The sequence below is a fragment of the Podarcis tiliguerta genome (assembly GCF_965153285.1).
Source record: "Podarcis tiliguerta genome assembly, chromosome: 3".
Taxonomy (NCBI): Eukaryota; Metazoa; Chordata; class Lepidosauria; order Squamata; family Lacertidae; genus Podarcis; species Podarcis tiliguerta.
This window is the reverse complement of record NC_139536.1, coordinates 27,307,867-27,330,398: the sequence shown is the minus strand read 5'-3', so window position 1 is coordinate 27,330,398 and position 22,532 is coordinate 27,307,867. Positions and strand designations below refer to the sequence as shown.

The following is a 22,532-nucleotide window of genomic DNA, read 5'->3' as shown; positions in this document are numbered from 1 at the left end:
GGAAACCTCTGGGCCTCCAGATGTTGTTGGACTACAACTCCATAATTCTTGACGCTGGCAGTGCTGACTGCGGCTGATGGGAGTTGGAATTCAACAATACCTGGAGGGCCACATCCCTAATATATATTGATCATGCTATAGAAATAAAAATAATGGTATTGTTTTGTAATTTACGCCCAATCCTAAAAACACCATCCTAGAAGTTGGATTCATTTTAATTGAATATCGTTTCCATGTAAGATTCTAGAGAGAGTAGTCCTTTGAAAATGGAAACATTGTGTCCAGGATTATTGCAAAACTTTGACCCAAATAGCTGCAGCACTATAGCTAAAACTCTGGTCCATTTTCATTGTACTTTCCTGGAAATTGGGTTGTGTTTTTTTTTTTACTAGCCAAATCCTAAATATGTTTTATGGAATTAAGTGATTTCAGTGGAACTTACTGCCACATAATGAGGTCAGAATAAAGCTGTGAGCCAGCATGCTTAATATTCCTAGTATTCCATAAGAACCTGGCTGAAAAAAGGGATTATGCATCTGCTGAGCTCTGTCCTCTTGCATGCGTGTTTAATTAATTTCAAAATTGACTTGCTCAATGGGTTTCTTGGCCCTAGCCTTATAGTGACCAGTGGCCATTCATCATAGCTATCAAAGTGAAAAACTAAAATCTTTAGCAGCTTTTATTAAGAAAATTTAGAAATGTGCTGTGGCATGCAATATCAGTATTTTGTTTGTTGTAGGGATTTAAGTAGGGGAGGTTGCTAACTGTCTTGGTATGCAGTTGGAGGCTGTGAACTCCCATTACACAGATAAAAGATCTACTTTACTTCAAATTAACCCTACCCCACATCCCAGTCTATGGGGCTGTGACCAGATACTTTTCTGTAATAAAAAGGGATAAGCATTTTTTTTAAAAAAGAATCTCTAGTATAGAAAGGCATCCCTATATATTTACGTATATATGAAAATTACTCACCTGTATTTCTTGACAGAGGAAAGAGGTGTAATCTCCAGGTTGTTTGCTTAACGTACCTTCTCTCAGGAAAAAAACCAGACAAACATTCATATATGTGACACTTCACAAGCTGCTTTTTCATGCATTTGCCCTACAAATGTCCACCATCCTTTCTACAAGATGGGCTCAGCCCTTAGGTACACCTGGAAGAACAATTGGAGTTACCAGCCAATTGAATAAAAACAATAATAAAGAGGAAAATAATCCTACCATGGCTTTAAAATAAATATTGTACACTTAAATATGACACATGTAATTTCTCATTGTAAATGTTAACTACATTTAGATTTTTATTAATCTGCTGTGACCTAAAAAAAAAAAATCTGTATTAACAGCACAATGTGGAATTGGACTTTGAATGCAGATAAAGCCATCATCTTGAGAATAGCTCTTTCTGACAAAAAGGTGTTCTTTTGAAATAAAGTCCTATTCACTACATTCCTCTTAGAGTTAATGTGAATTTTAGTGCCTCTAATTTAAGATTGAAGTGAGGTCTAGAATAAAAATCACCGGCTGACAATTGAATTATAGACAGTTGTGAATATTTCAGGCTTGCATAAAAGAGCTTCAGAAAATCATGCACACAGAGAAAGAGGGAATTAAGGTTGAACTAGTTTTTTGGAATATGGTAATTGTGGCACTAGTACGTCTTCAGTGTAATGAGCTAAGTAGTAATTAGGAAGCAACTGTTTTCCTTTAGAGGTCTTTAAAAAAATTTAAAATCTGCCCAGCAATAGTGGACTCAAGTGATGAGTGCTAACACTATTGTAGCATAGTTAAAACCTAATTGGGCAACCCTTCTCAATATATGGCAAACGAGGACTGAGCTCGCTCAGTGACCATAGCAGGTAGAAAGGAAAAATGGAAAACATGGGGGTTGGAGTGGATTGCCCTACGTGGAAGTACTATGGTGCCAAAATTTTTTCTTTAAACATGAAAAAACTCCACCAATTGATAAAAATAAATTACATTTTTAAAGTATCAAAAAGTAAAGAAAATTTGAGTGAAATTGTCACAGGTGAACTGTATTGATTTGTTGCTGTGCTTAATTTGTTTTTAAGATGATCAAGGGATATTTGTGACTGAGTGCCTCATTACATTCACAAATAATCTTTGGCACTCTGTGCCATGCAGCCTTCCCAGGTGCCCAGTCTTCCTGAAAACTTCATTTTGTTCTTGACTTTCCTTTCCAGCAAGCATGGGAAGGTAGGGAGACTGCTTGCTATGTCTCTGAGAACTATTGCCCTCTGTTTTTAAAGAGTGAAGACTTTTAGTTTTTTAAAGAAATCAGTGTGGAAATATTTTTTAAAAGGTAAAAGAAAGGAGTTCTCTTCAAAAAACAAAGTCAGCAAATGTATTCCTCTGTGGTGCTGAGTAGCCAGCCTCCCTGGCTTCCTATGAGTCATTTGATGCCCAGGGGAAGACATCATGAGGTAACTCCTTCCATGGGCTTTTTCAGATCAGAAAGTGCAGGCAGCTGGGGAAGCTGCATGGAGAAATGTTTAATGGAAAGAAAAATACATACACCACAATTGGCCACCTCACAACAATAAGGTAAGCTCAACACTGCCCTCACTGAAATATGTGTGTGTACGCACGTGTACACGCCCTGCAAAAGAGGCAGAAAAATGGAAGCTTTATCTGCAGGGAAAGACAGCTTTCAGGAAAGTGAAATACAAGCTTTGGCACAGTGCTAGCTGGAACCTTGAACAGAAGCACCTATGTCCAACATTGTAATATTTTGTTCCACTTAGTTATTCCAGACATAGATTCTCCTTCCTCCCTGTGTTCTTCCTTATAATAATTAAAAATGACAGCAAAAAATATCCTTAGTTGCACCATCTACCTTGTTTTGAGTCATGTTTGGTCTTGTTCTCCTAGGAACTAAGCCAAGTTTTCATCCATTGACATAATTTGTGTTGCTTTTTCCTTTCTGTGCAGTGGTGGTTGTTGATTTTGAACCTGCCTGCACCTGCAGCCATAGACATGCTCAGATAAAACTGATACCTCAGGTTACAAATGCTCCAGCTTACAAACACTTTGGGTTACAAACTCCGCTAACCCGGAAATAGTACCTCAGGTTGAGAACTTTGCCCGAGGATAAGAACGGAAATCATGGGGGGTGGGGGGAGACCCCGTTAGCAAAAGCGCACCCCAGGTTAAGAATGGTTTCGGGTTAAGAACAGACCTCCGGAACAAATTAAGTTTGTAACCCGAGGTACCACTGTACTAAGAAACCACAACTTCAAAGATACTGGGAGTTTGTAGTCTTAATAATTACAGGTCCCATGTTGATGACATCTTCTGCTTTCTAAGATGATGGCTAATATTTTGGTTCTGACATCATGGGCATGGGAAAAGAGAACAGGTACCAGTATGTATTTGGGAAGTTAATCAGTGTGCAATTTACTGGAGTTGCAAAACCACAGTTGTAAATTAAAGGTAATTCTGCAAGCTGTACTTCAAAGACTTTTTATGACATCACAACAGAGAAGGGGGAAGCACATCTGTGACATTGTATGGGTGGTGCCAGAATGAGCTGCAACTTGATCAAATATTTCATTGAAACTATAGTTAAAGAGAACAGCAACTTTCTGGCAAACTCTCACTGTGGCCTAATCACCAAGTACTGCATGGCTAAGAAATAACTACAGTCTGCAGCAGTTATAACCCTGATATCTTATTTCATTGGATCATCATCATCATATTGATATGCCACCCATCTGAGTGGGTTGCCCCAGCCTCTCTGTGCGGCTCCCAACAAAATATTAAAAACACAATAAAACATCAGCCATTAAAAACTTCCCTGTACAGGACTGCCTTCAGGTGTCTTCTAAAACTCATATAGTTATTTATCTGTTTGTTATTGGTAGATTATGATTAAATTTTAAAACAATTCTCTCACAGTTAAATAAAATATATGTTGGGATATGGGGCTGGTGGCTTCTCATTTCAGTCACAGATCGTAATGTATGTGAGAGCTGTCCAGTACTTATAAGGTAATAAGTTGAGCAGTGGTATAAGTACTCTAAATTAAAAGGAATTCACAGAGTTGCCGTAATTCAGCACTGATCCACTTTCTTTCGAATGTGGACTTGAGAAAAGTGCTTAGCCAGGAGTGGAAGGTGAGAGTCAAGAGAGCTATTTATTAATTATGACATCCATTAACAATTGAAAATACAAGGCAGCAGATGCAGAAGAAAAGACAGAGTCCCCTCCTACCCTTTCTGTCTAGTTCTAAGAAGCCACAGGTGGTTGTTGTTGTTTTTAAAAGCTTTCTGTCTTATAGGCTACTATAATTATTTTATTTATCTTTATCATTGTAATAGTAATAGTCACTCAGATATTTGTCTAATGGCTTTTAGATCTTCAAGGCAAATTTTTCTTTTGACTAGTAACAGAATTCTCAATATATTTACATTGTCAGCTGTGATTTATTTTGTCCAAGTTCTTTTAGTTGTCAATCCACTTGGGGGCAGAGGGTGGGAAGTCTGTCTATTATAAGTGCTCCAGTTTCGAACTACAAGGGCATGTAAAGAAAAAATTGTTTGTGGCTTCCACTCACCTCTGGAACTACCTTCTCCCAGAGAATCTCCATCAAAGTTTAAGCCTTTATGTGTTCTCGAGTTCTTGCTTTTGGTGGCAAAGGGTCAAACTGATGCTAAACTTGTAGTTCCATGAACCTTTTTTTAAAAATGCAAATAGCAGCTGCAGGTTTCTTTGGGCAAGAGTGGCACCACAACATATGGGAATTGGAAATTTGCCGCTTCACCCTTGCCGTAGTTCCAACAAGAATTACTCTACTCTCAAAAGCTTCTATTGGCAATGAGAGGAAAGCTCCCATTGGCACCAATGGATGCTTTCCAGTGCCAATAGTAGCTTGGAGGGACAACTGTCAAAGCTGCTGCAGCAGGGAAAACATTTAAATTTTGTTCCCTCTCACTGCAGTCCCTGCATGGGAACCTCCACAGCTACATTTTTTAAAAGGATTCATGGAACTGTAAGTTTATCATCATATGTCAGTGATGGCCAAACTTGGCCCTCCAGCTGTTTTGGGACTACAACTCCCACCATCCCTAGCTAACAGGACCAGTGGTTAGGGTTGATGGGAACTGTAGTCCCAAAACAGCTGGAGGGCCAAGTTTGGCCATCACTGTCATATGTAGTTTGACTCTAAGAGTTACATAGATAGAGATACTTTTTTTAAAGTATTCTATAACTTGAAATGCATATATTTGTATTATGTTTATATTTTCTTAAAATAGTTAACTGTTCTAAGCATCAGAAAGAGTGAGACAGATATTACAATAAATAAACTTATTCCAAATCTCAGTGGGCTTATGTTGAATAAAGTCCTTTTGAGAATTGTGACTTCCCTCCCTTGCAAAGAATAATTAGAGTTTTGATACTAACAGAAGTTATTTGCCCCCCAAAATTCCAGCTTTGGTCGCTATCTACTCCAACCATCTATTTTGGTTGCATTGATCTCAGTTGTCCTGCTTGTTAAAAAATCAAATCAAATAGACTCTAAGTTTACCCATGCTTGTGTTTTATAAACATGTTAAAAGTACATGTGCATCTACAACGTATTCCCGCTTGGGGATCAGATGCAGTATATATGTAATTTTAATACGATGATCTAACTATGTAACGTTTTATGTTTTATGTGGATTTAAGCTGCATTTTTAATTGATCTGTGTGAATGCCCAGTTTCTAAATGTTGGTTTGTCTTACTAGTCAGTCTCTGTTTATGCTTGCCCTGTCCCTGCCCCTGAGTCCTCTGGCAGGTGGCATCTCTTTTCATTTAGTTTTAGGTTGAAGACATTAGTAAACAGCATGGGACATTCCTGCTGTTTCTTACCTTCTCTAAACCACAAGAACAAGGGAGAACTGCTCAAGTGTGAGAGGGGATGTGAGCTTCTAATCCAACAACATGGATGAGCAAACTTGGTGCCTATGAGTAACCAATTGGAACTTTAAAAAAAATAAAAACAAAATGCCAGTTTATTAGGAAAAATCACAAGCAATATTTAACTTCTTACTTGTGTTTCGAAATGTTTGAGCAAAGCAATGTGAGACTTGGGACAGAGCATACTCATCCCAGCCTCAGCTGTGCCTTGGGAAAAGATTTCAGGGCTGCTTCCATGGAGGACAAATTAAGCATAACCCTTGGCTCTATTGAAACTAGCAAAAGTTTGTGATGAAAATAACAGTGGAAGACTGCTGGCTAAATGAGAGGACAGAACCAAAGCACTGCCAGCTAAAACAGTCACAGTTCTGTTCCCTTCCCAAATTCAACTGAACACTCTTAAGAAGAAGAAAACTCTTCTGACCAAATCTCAGTATCTTCATTCATAATCATAAAAAGGCCTCGCTGTGATATCACAATATGTAAATGTGCATGAGTTAATTGATTGGCATTTAACATATTGAAATCAAAAAGTTAATCAGATAAAATCTTTTTAAGTTTGGTAACTACTCAAGAAGTATTGTAAAGTCTGTTGTCCCTTTTTTCTAGGGACTCTTTCACACTTAATAGCTCTTAGATTTAGGCATCAAATTGGTACACTAGTAAGGGAGCGATGGCTACACTCAAGCTTCTTCGTAATGGGTGAAATGGCATTTAGTGAATTCCTGGAAGAATTTCAAAGAGTCTACTTAACATGCTAATTGTCATCGCATCTTTGTCTCTTCAGTTGCAGACCACATAGTATTACATTGCAATTCTGCTGCATACCATACTTGCAAAAAGTGAGCGATTTTTACTCCTTTGACAGGGAGACAATCCACAAGTTCAAATGTCTGTTCACTTTTAGGTACAGTATCAAATATTTTAGCAAGTACAACTTCTCTCTATTTCCTCCATTAAAAACAAACATACGATAATGATAATTTATTATTTATTCCCCACCCATCTGGCTGGGTTTCCCCAGCCACTCTAGGCGACTTCCAACAAAAGATTAAAAATACAAACAAACCCCACAACCTACTTACCTCATATGAACTTGCAGGTGTATGGGGTGCTTACACAGTTATTATTGGCTAGTCTTAAGATAATAGGTAAAATGTAATTGCAGCTACAGCTGATGAATCATCCCCCTTAGATTTTGTGAAACAGGAGTCAAACCTTAATTATTTTTCGGAAAAATGAGATGACCCATTACTAAATAGCTGTATGTATAAAATCTTCCTAAAAATGATTTACTCTCTGATTCTTAAGGTTCAATCAATAACGGATGCAGTTATGGTTTAATAAAACATGCTGACGAATAGTAATTACTGAGGAAAATATTTGGCTCATCAAATATATATATAAAGTTTTAGCTCCCTTTGTTAGTATGTTACTGCAAGTGATGTGAGTGAGTGGGTGGATGGGGAGGTAAGCTCTAGGAATAGCCTGGTGCTGAATTCATTGTCAGCTTTGATGACAGTTTAGAATTTAGAGAGTTGATTTAAGGAAAATTGGCAAGGGGGAAGTAGAGAGCAAAGAATAAACTGGATCCAGTCTCTTTAAAGTTTTTGTTTACTGCCTGTCTAAGGCTTTGATAAAGCTCTGTCATGCCCTTATGCTGATTACCTTCATGTAGAACAAGAGGTATTGACTAATGAATGAATGATGTGCGGTCCTTAGCCCTTGCAGTGCTGCCTTTAAAGAGCATTGTCTTTAATGCACAGAAACTTCTCTCTCTCTCTTTACAATTCAGGCTTCTCTGCAGAATGTCAAGCAAGGATCGACACATTGATTCTAGCTGTTCGTCATATATCAAGACGGAACCATCGAGCCCCGCCTCCTTGACGGACAGCATCAATCACCACAGCCCTGGTGGCTCCTCTGACGCCAGTGGGAGCTACAGTTCAACCATGAATGGACATCAGAATGGGCTAGATTCGCCACCGCTCTATCCTTCTGCCCCAGGTCTTGGGGGTAATGGTCCTGTCAGGAAACGATATGATGACTGCTCCAGTACCATTGCTGAAGATTCACAAACCAAGTGTGAATACATGCTGAACTCAATGCCCAAAAGACTGTGTTTGGTGTGTGGTGATATTGCATCAGGGTACCACTATGGGGTGGCTTCATGTGAGGCCTGCAAGGCTTTCTTCAAGAGGACAATTCAAGGTCAGTGCTTGACTACATTTCTCTGGTCCAAAGAAGCACAGCTCCCCCTTCCTGCTCTTTTTTATTCCTGAAGTTGTTTTGTTACATTTTATTGTGTCCACTCATCCTAATACCATGTTCGAGTGGAACCTGGAGGCAACTTTATAGGAGTGAGGACTGCCTGATTTAATTCTCTCTACTTTTCTTTATTTTGACAGTGAAAGGGTGGGCAATTGCTTCTCCCACCCTCCTGTCTTACCCACCTCCGAAAGTCAAGAAGCTTTTCAGGGCAGCATTCCATGCATTATCTCAGGGATGGGGAACCAGCGACCCTCGAGATGTTGGTGAAATAAAATTCCCATCATCCCCAATCCTTGGCCATGTTGACTGGGGTGGAAAGTGGTCCAATAGTATCTGGAAGATCACACTCATATTCCCAATCACTACCTTGTCTTTTGCATTAGAAGCATGCCACACATTTTGAAGCACAAGGTGGTAAAGTTGGAGCTGATTTAAGGCACATTCTCCTTTATTGGCTTTGTTTCTATTTGTATTAAAAACTAAACCTAAACCAATATAGTGCTCCTTATCCCCAAAATGGGAGGTGTTGGTTTCCAGAGTTAGAAGCCTTACTGCCAGGGTAATAGCCTGAGTTTGGTCTGTCTGCGTCAGTTTTCACCTGTAACAACACCCCTCCCGACACTATTATTTATAATAGCTACAAGGAAAGATCCCACAGCAGGACTACCTGCAAATGCAGGCTTCAGTCCACCTGCCCTATTGGCAACAATTAAACCAGTCTCCTCCTTCTGACAACTATTTGCATGGTTATAATTGAAGTGCTTTCCATGTTGCTAGATCAAAAGTTGCCTAGCAACTGGCCAGCCCTCAGCTTAGACAAAACTACTCAGCTGTGTTGGGGCATCTGGCCCAGCTGTCAGGAAACCACTATTCCCGTGCCATTGACATTTGGAAGGGGATAGAAAAAACAGCATCACAATGAATTGTAATAGTAACAAAACACGTTTAATCAATTTGCTGAATGGCATGGGTTAAGGAAACGGGGAGCCAGGCATCTGTGTTTGGAGAGGCTGCAGACAAGGAATGAATATTACCTTGAATACCAGGCATGGAAAAGAATGTGGTCATGTGTAGCTGCAGGTTTTGTTTAGAGAAACAACTGAGTGAATAAGGGAAGCAGGAACACTTTCTGCATAAGTTTGACTTTCTCCACAAGTAAACTTAAACCCATTCCCAACTCTCATGAGAATGCAGGGACTTGTAATTCCCTAGGCCACACTTCCACATATATCCCCACCCTTTGATGTGCATCTTACTAATATTTGGGTAGGCAACCTTTTTGGCTTTGCAGGTCAGATCCCTATTGGATCCTAGCTTTGCCATCTAAATTTGACAGGTGGGTCAGGCTGCCCACCTATCATTCAGCTGACATCACAGTGACATCAAATGACTGGGCACTTTGAAGTCTTGACATTGGGATTTCAAAGCACCATTCAGGTGCTTTGTGCCCTGTGTAATACTTTAAAGCCTGAGGCTTTGCTGATTATCAGCTGGTGGGTAGTAAAGCTGAAAGCTGCTTTTGTAAATATCAGTTGCATGAATTAGTTCCCTGTGGGGCCAGAGGTCTCCAAGCCCTTCTCTAAAGTGCCACAGTAGGGGTTTTGTTGTCTCTCCCCTCATTCTGTGAATTATTGTAACAGTTGACTGGACTGGCAAATTTGTGTGTATGTGATAGAGGGTGAGGATGGGTGGAAGAGATATTATATAGGAAATGACAATATGAGCCTATGACCAATATCATAGATGCAGCCAGGGGAGGTGGAGTTTATTTACCTCTGATGTCTCAACCGGTGAAGGCATCTTTCAAACTGAAGACAGTACAATGGCAGTTTTGTACCTAGAGACTGTATAGGTGCTAGATCCTGTCACTGCTGTTCTCATGCAAGGAAGGATTAAGCAGAGATTAGTGGTTGTCCAGGGCTGACAATAGGCGGAACTTAAGAAGATGCCTTATAAGTCACATCAGTAGTCTATCAGCTCTGTGTTTTCTGCACTCCAGTTTCAAATAGAAGTCTTTCATAGCTCTATCTGGCAATATCAGGAGCTGTATTGAACCTGGTACCTTTCTGCATTCAAAGCAAAAGCTCTGCGGGAGCCCCTATTGTTATGATGTTTACATCCCATAGGTATAAGTGATTTAGCTCCTTGCTGCATTCCTAAGTTTGTAAAAGGTTTCCTTAGCTGCTATAAAATTCTGTGGCATTACCTGGTATGCTCCTGCACAAAGAACATAGCAAAACTCCATACAGTCAATTCCCCATCTGCTCTGGTAACTATAGCATACAGTGACTTTCACCCTCAAAACCTTAATCACAGTTCCTATCTTCTCTGAGTAAACCATCCAGTCAATTTCCCCACCTATAACTCAGTGCCTGCTTAGGACAAAGCTCAGTTTGCCTTATATGCCCTCTGGGCTCCTCTGCCAGGTGGGATCTCAGCCTAAGGGTGAGTAGCTGATCCATTGGGATGCGGGTGGCGCTGTGGGTAAAACCTCAGCGACTAGGACTTGCCGATCGCATGGTCGGCGGTTCAAATCCCCGTGGCGGGGTGCGCTCCCGTCGTTCGGTCCCAGCGCCTGCCAACCTAGCAGTTCAAAAGCACCCCAGGGTGCAAGTAGATAAATAGGGACCGCTTACCAGAGGGGAAGGTAAACGGCGTTCCGTGTGCTGTGCGGGCTCTCCAGATGCAGCTTGTCACGCTGGCCACATGACCCGGAAGTGTCTGTGGACAGTGCTGGCTCCCGGCCTCTAGAGTGAGATGAGCGCACAACCCTAGAGTCTGTCAAGACTGGCCCGTACGGGCAGGGGTACCTTTACCTTACCTTTAAGCCAGTGGAATCCTGCTTCTGGGCTAGGAGGGAGGGAGAGGTGGGCAGCAGTTTACCTGCCCAGCCAAAACCTTTGCCATTCACTTCTGTTTGCATGCTGTTAACTCACATTTTCTCTTTTGCCTTAAAAACTGTACCACACATACATACTTACTCCTTGAAGAAGAAGAATCATTGCTGGTGGTTGGGAAAACTTCACCTATCAACTCTTTTAATCTATTACCACTATTGCTGCTGTTCCTCCAAGAAGGGAGATTTTTTTTCCCTTGAAAAAAACCCCAACATTCTCTTAAGAGTATATACATGCAGTAGCATTAGACCAGGCATCCCCAGACTTGGCCCTCCAGCTGTTTTGGGACTACAACTCCCATCATCCCTAGCTAACAAGACCAGTGGTCAGGGAATCTGGAAAAACACATTTTGTGAAATTGGCAAGAATTTTATCCTAGGTCTCACAATATTAACTAGTGTGGGAAGTACCCCTAGAGAGTTTGACCCCTGTCAATCAAATGTTAAAGATGATAAGCCAGTGACTGATTCTTGTACAACTCCATTATAAAATATAGAATATTTCCCAAGGAATAGGGGAACTGGAGTGTCATTATTTGCTAACAAACCAAGCAACTTTATTTTGTTTTGTTACATCTTTAGATACAAATTCTGTGTAGATGCCCCTCTGAATCTAGTGAATGCTAAAGAACTTTATCCATGGACACCAGCAGACTTATAAGTAATATGCCCTAACTCAGCAGCACCAAATTAGAAGTGAGTCTATTGTGATAAAACTTGGAAGGTTTTCAAGGTCCACTAGTGAATAAACTGATAAGTGAACAAATAGTGTTGGCAAATTTCACAAAAATTAATGGTCAGACTTAGACTCACTGTTCCTTTCAGTAATCATGGGGTGCCGTGGGGAGTATGTCTGGCCTGTGTTGAAACAGTTGTTACTGGTTGCTTTGTTCTCTTTGGAGTTGAATAGTTAGATCTATGAATGGTGCCATTTTTATCTGTTGCAGAACCAACTTGATCTACAAACTTATGAACACTGTATGATAAATATGATATATCTTCAATTGGGAGGGTAGTAAACAAAGATAGGACTACTTATGTAAATTCAGATAAGCGTTCCTTTGAAATGAAAACTGTAACGTTTACTTCCTGGCTCCACACAAATTCAGCACCTTCCAAAGTGTGTGTTTACCTAACTCTGAGCTAATGCCATCCTTAGCAAATCCAGACGATATAAAAAATAACTAATTGAGTTGTTTGATCCTATAGGCATTTTTACGTAGCCCTGAGAGAGTGGTTTTTAAATAATAGAGGCCTTGGCTTACCAAATTATATGGACCTTGGCTTCAGTGCCAAGATGGCATACCTGCAGTGAACCTGACACAGTGTCACCTGAATCCATCATTACCTGATTAAATCATTCACCTTCCTTATATAAGTAAAGCCTTTGTATCAGCATTTCCTTCCAAGAATGTTTCAAGCAGGCAATGATGGATCTATTTCACCTGCCTCACGCTATTTCTTGAAATTGATTACTCAACTGAACACTGAAGTAGTTCTCTTCTACCCAAACTTTTAAGTTTTCAGGATTGCTATTATGTGGGTGCGCAAAACAACCATGGCTTCTGCCTTATTCCACTTATCTGGGAGTAAGCCTCGTTGAAGTAAGTGGGATTTACTCTTAGGAAGTAAATGCATGGAGAGCATTGTACTGCAAGTCACTCATCTAACTAGATTCAGAGTGTTGCAGATGTGATATGGTTGTGCCTTAGGGCAAAATTACATCAGACCAACAGATCGGTAGAGGTAAAGGACCCCTGACAGTTAAGTCCAGTCACAAACGACTCTGGGGTTGCGATGCTCATCTCGCTTTAATGGCCGAGGGAGCCAACGTTTGTCCAAAGACAGTTTCTCCGGGTCATGTGGCCAGCATGACTAAGCCGCTTCTGGCAAAACCAAAGCAGTGCACGGAAACGCCGTTTACCTTCCCGCCGGAGCGGTACCTATTTATCTACTTGTGCTTTTTAGGGTGCTTTTGAACTGCTAGGTTGGCAGGAGCTGGGACCAACAGATACCTGAATATATTTACCATTTCTTTAAGTTTTTTGGCAAATAGCCATGGTGTGTGGATTTCCAAACTGGGAGGCCTTTTTAATCCCTTCTTCCTGCACAATTTCCACAATTAAAATATCCCCTCTCCATGGCTGCTATTTACCAAAATTCTGTGAAATAGGAGATCTAGTATCTCATCTAATTTAGCCCTCCTAGCCCTCCTTGATTTGGAGTCAAGGAGAGGGGAGGTGATCCTTCACTTAATTCTGATTGATGCCCAGGATATGGTATGAGATGTTAAGTGCTGTTGAATTAATCAGAAACCCAGAATGTCCAGCATGGCTGCATTTGATTTCAAAAGAAGAAACTTCTGGCAAATGAAAGGAAAGAGAAAAAAAGAGTAATTTTTTCAGTGTGCTCAGAAGTTATTTTGAATATACTAAATACAGTGGTGCCCCGCAAGACGAATGCCTCGCAAGACGGAAAACCCGCAAGACGAAAGGGTTTTCCGTCTGCAGAGGCGCTTCGCAGGACGAATTTCCCTATGGGCTTGCTTCGCAAGACGAAAAATGACGAAAAAAATTGAATTTTTTTTTTGCTCCAAAACCCCTTATTCTGAATTGCTAAGCTGCTAAAAGCATTTTAGCAGCAAAACCGCTAATCCCCCCCTAAAAAAGCCGTTTTTAGCCCTTTTTTAGCCAATAGCGCTAATAGCGCTACTCTGTCAATGGGCTTGCTTCGCAAGACGAAAAAACCGCAAGACGAAAAGACTCCCGGAACGGATTCTTTTCGTCTTGCGAGGCACCACTGTAGATGATCAGATAAAATATACATGTACAAATAACTCCAGGGAGATGTCAGCTTATTAAATGAGCAGGGAAGATATAAAAGCTAAGAAAGCTGTGCTTTAAAGCCTTGGTCAGATTGGTAAATAAAGGGGCCACAAACTCTGCCAAAAATAAACCTAATAAAAAGCCAAGTAAGTAAGTAAGTAAGTAAATAAATAAATAAATAAATAAAACAAATAAGTGTACTTACTTATGAAGTGTACTGTATACACTTTTGATAGCCCCACAACAAAAAGGATATAATGGTGATAGAAATTATGCTGAAAAATGACAGCCAGAATGATTCACTATTAGGGGCACATTCCATATGGAAATAGGGGGAAGCATTTGAAGTGTTTAATTTAGACTACTGGTTTAGAGTTGGAGAGAGACAGCATAGAGCAGGTGTGAGAAGTCCTCCCTGCCTCCCTTGAAATCTGCATTTCCTGCGGAAAGTGATCAATGCCTGTATGCCACTGATGGGCAGAGCTAAGGACTAAAGAGGAATGGAAGGAAAAGAGTTCTTCAGCGGAACTCTGCAGCCAGACACCTGGAGATCTCCAAGTTCCAGATTCTGAAGACTTGTGTTCCATATTTGGACCCTGATCTGGAGGTTCCCCATTCCTGCCATTCAGCTTTGTTAGATTAGTAATGACATGGGGATATATATTGCCCTCTGTCTTCATAATGCTAGAATTTGAGGGTCACTGGTGAAATCGTTGGCAGAAGATTCAGGACAGACAAAAGAAAATACTTTCACAATGTATAATTTAACTGATGGAATGACTGCCATAAGATGCCACAAGACTAAGCTTATCCTTAGGTAACATTAAACAGGCATCAGAAAATTTATGGAAGATAGGTCTAATGCATAGATATTGGCTAACAAGCTGGAACATCTATCATTTATTTATTTGTTTAGTCAACTTACAGACTACTTACTATATATAAATATATTGAGCTGGCTTACGGTGATGAGTCAAAGTCTCGAAAAGACCAAAGAGCCAAGAAGTCTAAAAGAGCTCAATACATATATACAAATAATATAAATAACCAGCAAATAAAGTCATCATAACTAATGGACAACACTTGGACTGTAAAATACTGAAAATAATAACTAGTACAAGCCAGCAGTTGATAGTCAGGAAATTCTCAGACAAAAAGATGCATTATTTTTTTTAGAAAGTAGTTGAGACATGCTGTGGATGGAGCCTCCTGAGCAGTAGGGGGTGACAACATTCTAGAGAACAAAGAAGGCCCACTTCTATATTGCCACTAGATGGCAATCTGTGAGTCACGGTTCATCCCCTGGAGTCTCTTCCAATCTCACTGACTGCACTTGCCTATATTAGGCAATCAGCTAATTACTTGGTCCCAAGCTTATTGATGGTTTTGAATTATGGTGCTGGAGGAGACTCTTGAGAGTCCCATGGACTGCAAGAAGATCAAACCTATCCATTCTTAAGGAAATCAGCCCTGAGTGCTCACTGAAAGGACAGATTCTGAAGCTGAGGCTCCAGTACTTTGGCCACCTCATGAGAAGAGAAGACTCCCTGGAAAACACCCTGCTGTTGGGAAAGATTGAGGGCACAAGGAGAAGGGGACGACAGAGGACGAGATGGTTGGATAGTGTTCTCGAAGCTACCAGCATGAGTTTGACCAAACTGTGGGAGGCAGTGGAAGACAGGAGTGCCTGGCGTGCTCTGGTCCATGGGGTCATGAAGAGTAGGACATGACTAAACAACAACAACAACAACAACAAGCTTAGAATGCAGTATTCTCCTGTGTCCCAGTTGTGACTAAACAACAACAATGAGCTTAGGATGCAGTATTCTCCTGTATCCCAGTTTCTGAAGGTCGTAGAACAGGAAAAGGCTCTTGCCATTGTGTCCTGCTTATGAGCTTTCTGGAGGGATCTGGCAAAGCCAGTGTTGGAGGCAGGCTGGTGGACTAGATTGGTCTGATCCTGAAGGAACCTTATGCAATATTCTATACAAGCCACAAGGATATTCTTCCTGTGTATATTGAACCTATTATTGCTGTTGTGATTGCACAGAGTAATCTTGTTATGCCCACATTATTTCTCCAGCGGTTGCCTGCTACCTTGTTTATACAAAGGCAAATGGCTGCATTGCTTGTCCAGCACTATTTTTTCTAGCGTTTGAGATCGCCAAATCTGTCTCACAAGTTTAATTTTCTTTGCTATTTTTCTGCTGTCCTTCTCATGTCTATAGCACATATCTCTACACACTATACATAGAGAAGGAGTACCGTGCTATGAGTGCTGGATCAACTTGCATGGATATCGGCCAAAGAATAAAATTTGGCTGGAACATACTTTGTTTGGTCATGCAGAAAGGCCTCTCTGATTACTGGGCAATAGCACAAGAGTGTAGCTTGTGCCTGGCCCTTTAAAGCCAATGAGAAACATTGGAAAGAAGAAGCATGGCTTATTAATAGCACAGAAGACAGTAGCCCTGGTCAGTGCCATTATTATTATTAGAGCTGTGACTGCTTTGAACTTTGATTTTGTTACATGCACAGCTGGCCTGCAGAACTCAAATCAGAAGCCATGCATCTGTAGTCTTAGTCAATAAATAAAATTAATAACCACCTCACCGACTCTTGGAAGTTTTCATCATCAGTGAAAAGCTTGGAGCAGCCCCAGCAGTTGGTTATCCAGCCTTTGGGAGAACACCTTAAGGGAGGGAAATCATACTACCCCACTAGGTATTTAGTTTCATTGTCTAATTACTCTTGCCATTCTGGTAATGTTTAACTAAAATCTACCCTCCTGTAACTTAACTGTAGCCCTGGCTTCTGGGGCATCAGAAAACAAGTCTTTAGCTTCCTCTGTGCGATGGCCTTTTAGATATTTGAAAAGTGTTATCACATTCCCCCCTTATTCTTCTCTAAACAATGTTTCACACAGTTGTACCTTGGATCCCGAAAGCCTTGGTACTCGTCCGTTTTGGCTCGTGAACGGCACAAACCCTCACGAAAGTGAGTGTTCCGGTTTGCGAATGTTCTTTCAAACTCGAACATCCGAAGGGGCTTCTGCAGCTTCCAATTGGCTGCATGAGCTTCCTGCAGCCAATCGAAATCCACGCAATGGTTTTGGAAGTCGAACGGACTTCTGGAACGGATTCCGTTCGACTTCCAAGGTACCATTGTACTTATATTTTGATACATTGCTCATAAACTCTTTCACCTTGGTCACTCTCTTTCAAGGCTGCTTTCTCCCTAACAACCTGGTTTAAGTTGAACTTGTACCAGGGTTCCATTCTTCATTGCAAAAGCCTTTTTTAAAAAAGCATGTCAGAAAACCAACATGGAATTTTTACATATACCGTAATTCATTTTCACCACCTCCATTGCTGGAGGCTTAACTTAAACTTTCAGTAGTCATACCCTTGAACAGACCAAAAACTTTCTGTATTTAGGACTTACCTTCCACTATACAAAGTCTTGGAACACTCATTGGCTGTTTACTTCCCAAATAGTGGAGGTGAGCAAACTGGCAATGCTCCCTTTCTTTCATACACAGGGAGGTCAGTATATTCCCTCAGTCTTAAAAGTATTAAATGCGAAATCTGCATCACTATTATATGCTTCCAACGTTTGGTACCATGGCTGTTTTCCTAAGCTTGATACATTTCAATCAAAGTTTCTGAGGTCCTTACTTCAGGTACCAAATTGGGAACCAAATTCAAATTACATTTCAAAAGGTATACAGTGGTACCTCGTGTTATGTACTTAATCCATTCCAGAGGTCCGTTCGTAACTGGAAACTGCTCGTAACATGAGGTGCGCTTTTGCTAATGGCGCCTCCCACTGCTGCCGTGGTGCACAACGTCCGCTCGCATCCCGGGGCAAAGTTCGCAACCAGGGGCATCTACTTCCGGGTTAGCAGAGCGCATAACTCGCAGCATTCGTAAGGGGGACGGTACGTAACATGAGGTACCACTGTACCCATGCAGTACAAACATATTCCTAATCTCTTAGTTAACTTTGTTTAGCAGGAAAATGTATCTGGGCAGACAGCGATGAGCCACTGGGGATGGGGAAAGAGCCATTCTGGAGCCTAGAAGAGTATATTGCTTCTTCCAGGAGCAATGTATTTCCTGTTCAAGTGCTAGTCTGACGATTGCACAGAGCACGGAGGAAACTGATTTTTCTTGCTTCCACACATTCATGTATGGCATGCCATCTTGCAGTGAGCACCCTCAGACTATGCACCTGCTATTTAAGGAAGAGTGCAATCCCACCCAGAACATGATTCCTAATTTCTAGACCCAGATGCCACCTACCCACAGTGTCATAACTCAAGCGTCATCAACGCAAGTTTGCCTCCCCTTCTTTGATTTTGTGTGTGTCCAGTTTTTAATAGGGACTAATTTCGTTTGTAGAACCATATGTCATTTTCCTTTGTCCCTCTTAAGAAAATAAAACCATTGCTTGAAATGTCACAAAAACACTAAAAATAAGCATTCCTGGGTATGTGGAGCAAGAACAGAAACTCTAATCTGACACAGATCTCATTGCATTTTCACAACACAGGGCTTTGTCCTAGTGAATATATTGTTACTGTAAGATGTAACACTACATTATTCACGTCTTAAGTGCCAAACTGTAAAAGTCCATCGTGCCACTGAAAGGAAGATACAAATTGTGCCCTGGCACTCTGTTATTCTCTCAGTCAGCTAGATGCAAGAGTATAAAATTGTCAGTGAAAAAATTATATCGCCTCCAAACTAATTGTACAAAAGACTTTTTAAAATAAGTAACCAGCATGCAGGGCTCTCTGAAAGTCAGCCAGAAGAGATTATAAACTGCTCTATCATTCTTGTCAGCTCTAGTAAAAGCCTTAAGCTGCCCAGCTGATTTTGTGTAAAGTAGGTTCATTCAAGTTTGCACCATGTACAGGTTTGCCCTCATTTAGTGTGTCTAGTTACAGAAATATTTATTTTTATTTATGTCATAAAATGTATATAACGCCTGATTGCAAAAACAACAACCCACCTCAAAGTAGTTTACAAGAAGAATAAAACAATGAAATTATCAGTAAAAACAAACAAACCCAGCTAGAAGCAGCTATTTAAAATGTTCAAAAATTAATTAAAATCAACAGTAAGCTAAAAACTAGATTAAAGCACATGCCAACATTCTACATATTTGGATAGATTTGTTCAGACAGAAACATTAGTAGATGCCAAAAAGAGTGTATTGTTCTTCTTGACAGCCTGTAACATTTGTATACATCTTAGTCTACATATCAATGGAGAGAAAACTTATAGGCAGATTTTCTAGAGGTTCTTCAAAGACATTTTGATGTCTCTATAGCAGGGCTGATTAACTTGTGAGCCTCCAGATACTTGTCTGATTACCAGCTATCCTCAGCCAAGGCCAGCATAACCAGCAGCTGGGGATGGTGGGTGTTACAGCCTAACAAAAATCCTGAGGACCACAGGTTAGCCATCCCTGTTCTACAGTTTGTAATAAACTAAAGAAGAACAAGACAATAAAAGAAACCTTAGATATTCAGGGTACATGAAATTTGAACTCTTATTTAAATCTATATATTAGTGTAATGGATGCATGGAACAGCACAATTTTAGTATAACATTCTTTTTCATTTTTAAGACAAGTACAAAAAATGAAATAGGACTTTCAAGGGCATTTTATTTGTGCAAGCATGGAACTTTGTTACCAGATAATCTACTCCAGTGTCTATGAAACAATGGGTCCTTGATCCATGCTTAAAGCTTTTAAAAACTGGTCATATTTGGGAAATGTTGGAAAATTTGGACTAGTGGTTCAGTATAGATCAACAGAACCACATATTTAAGAATGCATTCATCGTGCTAGTTTTATTTTACCCCTGCTTGGAAGGATCAGTTTTCTCTAGTGACATTGTGGTAGCAATTCACATTTTTCTGGCATTGGCTTGTGAGATGCATCTTTGTAAAAAATAAAATAAAATAGAAAAACGGGGATCTACATGGGTTGACAAAACAGAAATGTAAGTGAGAATTGCACTATGTGAAATGGTTATATTATACCAGAAAATGGGGAATAGAACCCAGCCCACCATGTGGCTTTTGGCCAAGCATCAGCACAAATAGAAATACCACTTACATACTAGTCAAATATGAAGTTGGTTTCTTCTCCCTGATACCAATACATAACCACCTCCATACGTCTTCTGGCTCAGGGAAGTTTAGGAAATGACTGGCACCTGATATTCAGCTGGAACTTCAGGCTGCATCTCATCTTTTATGCCGTGTTCATTGTTGCTACCACCTGTTGATATACATCAAAGCAGTTGAATTTCTAACTGGGTACTTCTTGATTTTCCTGTGCCTGTAATGTGAATGTAAAATATATGTTGCTTAGAACAGATGTTTAATTTAAAAATAGCTCTGTGGCACTATTTATTCTTCATTAGCAACAGTTGCACATGCACACAATAGAGAGAAGTTCAAAGGCGCATTTTGTTGTTGTGTGAAAATGTGCTTGAGACAGTATCACATGCCAAAATAGGCAAAGCAGGATTCTTCCCTGGCTTGAAAAGAAATGGCTACGCTCACCCTATGTAAACACACTCTGTTAACGACTGGCTTTTCATAATAACCTAGGGCCAAACTAGATATGACATCAAGCATACCTTTATCAACCATGCCAAGGTTTTTACAAGAATTAACATGAAGTGTTAACCTCATCAGGATCATGGCAGGGTAGGAAAGGATTAAATCCTCCCTCTCTGCGTGTTGTAGCTCCAATGCAAACCATATTTAGCTTGGTGCTTTCAATATACATTAGATTATATGTTCAGGATTGTGGGTGCTTGCTTTCATCTTGAGTCAGGCATGCTATAAGCTGCACAGTAACCCAAACGTATGTGCAGTGTTTCAAATGATGGAACCACGAAATCTGCTAGAGGCAGACAAAACAGTGAAGTTCATATTTGGGGAAAGGAAAACTTTGCCCCACATGTTAGATTGCTGAAAGGGGAGGGGGAGTATATTCCACATTATATAGGATCCTTAACATGTTTTCTCTAAAGTATACTCTCTTGATTTTGATGGATTTAATGTTCAAGGAAGTAGATTAAGAATTACAGCCTTGCTTTAACTTCCAGTGTACCATTCAGTTATAATTTGTATGTGAAAAGTGTGTTCCCCCGCCCTCCAAATAACCACAGGATCCAACAGTGTGGTGGTGGTGATGGGGCTACGTATCCCTTCATCCTCTTCTGACACCACCCATGCAAATTCATTGAATTATTGTGCTCCTCCCGGTGGCTGTGTATTCCACTTCTATAGTGGATTTGGCTGACTTACACAGACCAGATAAGATGGTGCAAAAGATTTCAGTTCCCAGCCCCACCCGAATATGTGTTGAGTTAAAATACTAATTTAGTGCGCTGTTTCTGCTGAGCATTTAAATTTTACGGCATGTGGGGCCCTCTTACCACAAATATATAACTATTTTGCAGCATCAGTGGCATGCATAGTATTATTCTTTGTTGAGTTAGCAGTTGCAAAGCATTTGAATCTTTGTACAATCCTGCAATCCGCTAATGTGATATTTAATGAGGAGACATCAGTCTGGAGAAAGGTAGTCAATATAAATCAGTGTTTACAAAGTGTGATTAACTCTGAAATATTTCATCACTGCTGTGGTCCCAGGCAGACTCTATGCTAATTACGAGAATCTGTGCATGTTTCAGGGGACTTCCGTGGACTCTGAGTGCAGCAAACATGGAGCAGCAAAATTGCAATTATGCCTGGACTGTCTCTGATGACAATTTATGCATTTGGTGTGATGACCTCCCACTTCCCAAGAGAGCAATAAACAGAATGCATTTTCATTAAGATACTAATGCACTTAATCACAGGGGGAAAGGGTTAGAAAGTAACAAAATACCTTTAAAGCGAGATGGGGCAGCGCTGATGAGGAGAGACGTTTTTATTCTTCCCCTGAAGTACTAACATCACAAACAGCATCATTCTGAGTGTAACTGTGAATTTCAGGTTATGTACAAATACGGCAAACAGCTGAGCTTATACTACAAATATTGCATTGGGCAAGTTAAGAAAAAGAATCCTGCTAGATCCATCAAACCTAGTATCTGTTTCCTACACTGGCCTATGTGATGCCTCCAGGAAACAGAGCATTATTTTGTTTAACTCTGTTATTATTTATTCATGTTGTTGTTGTTGTGCCCCCCCCCCCCATGGAACACTCTCCAGTGAGGCCTGCTTGGCACCAACTCTTATTATATCTTTGGTTGTAAGTTGCTTTGAGGAAAAAAAAATTTTTTTTGGCTCCTAGTTAAAACCATTCTCTTCTCATAAGCATCTGATGTAATATGCTGAACTGAATACTATGGCTTATATGATGTGGTTGCTTCTTTCAGAAGCTGCTAATATTAATGTTTTCTTTTTGGAGGTCAGTTTGGGTTTGGTTGTGTTAATTATTCATGTCTTTTTTATATTTATGCTTTAAATTTGCTGTATGTCATCTAGAGACTGTGTTAGGGGAATAAAAAAACGAAGTACACTTTTAGCAATAAAGATACTTTTTTGGCAATATCTATGCTTCTATGACAAGAACTTGA

General features: G+C 40.3%; 1 protein-coding gene across 36 annotated transcripts in view; it reads left to right on the top strand.

The window, feature by feature from the left end:
• ESRRG (estrogen related receptor gamma) overlaps window positions 1-22,532 on the top strand; it is a 545,323-nt gene that overhangs the window by 387,685 nt on the left and 135,106 nt on the right. For 31 of the 36 annotated variants that reach the window (XM_083433321.1, XM_083433330.1, XM_083433331.1 and 28 more), the window contains one exon: window positions 7,719-8,134. In XM_083433321.1, coding sequence (XP_083289447.1) covers window positions 7,719-8,134 — 416 coding nt within the window. Of the gene's footprint in view, window positions 1-2,473; window positions 2,569-7,718; window positions 8,135-22,532 lie in introns of all 36 variants that reach the window. The other 5 variants (XM_083433313.1, XM_083433317.1, XM_083433316.1 and 2 more) reach the window with 1 other exon arrangement.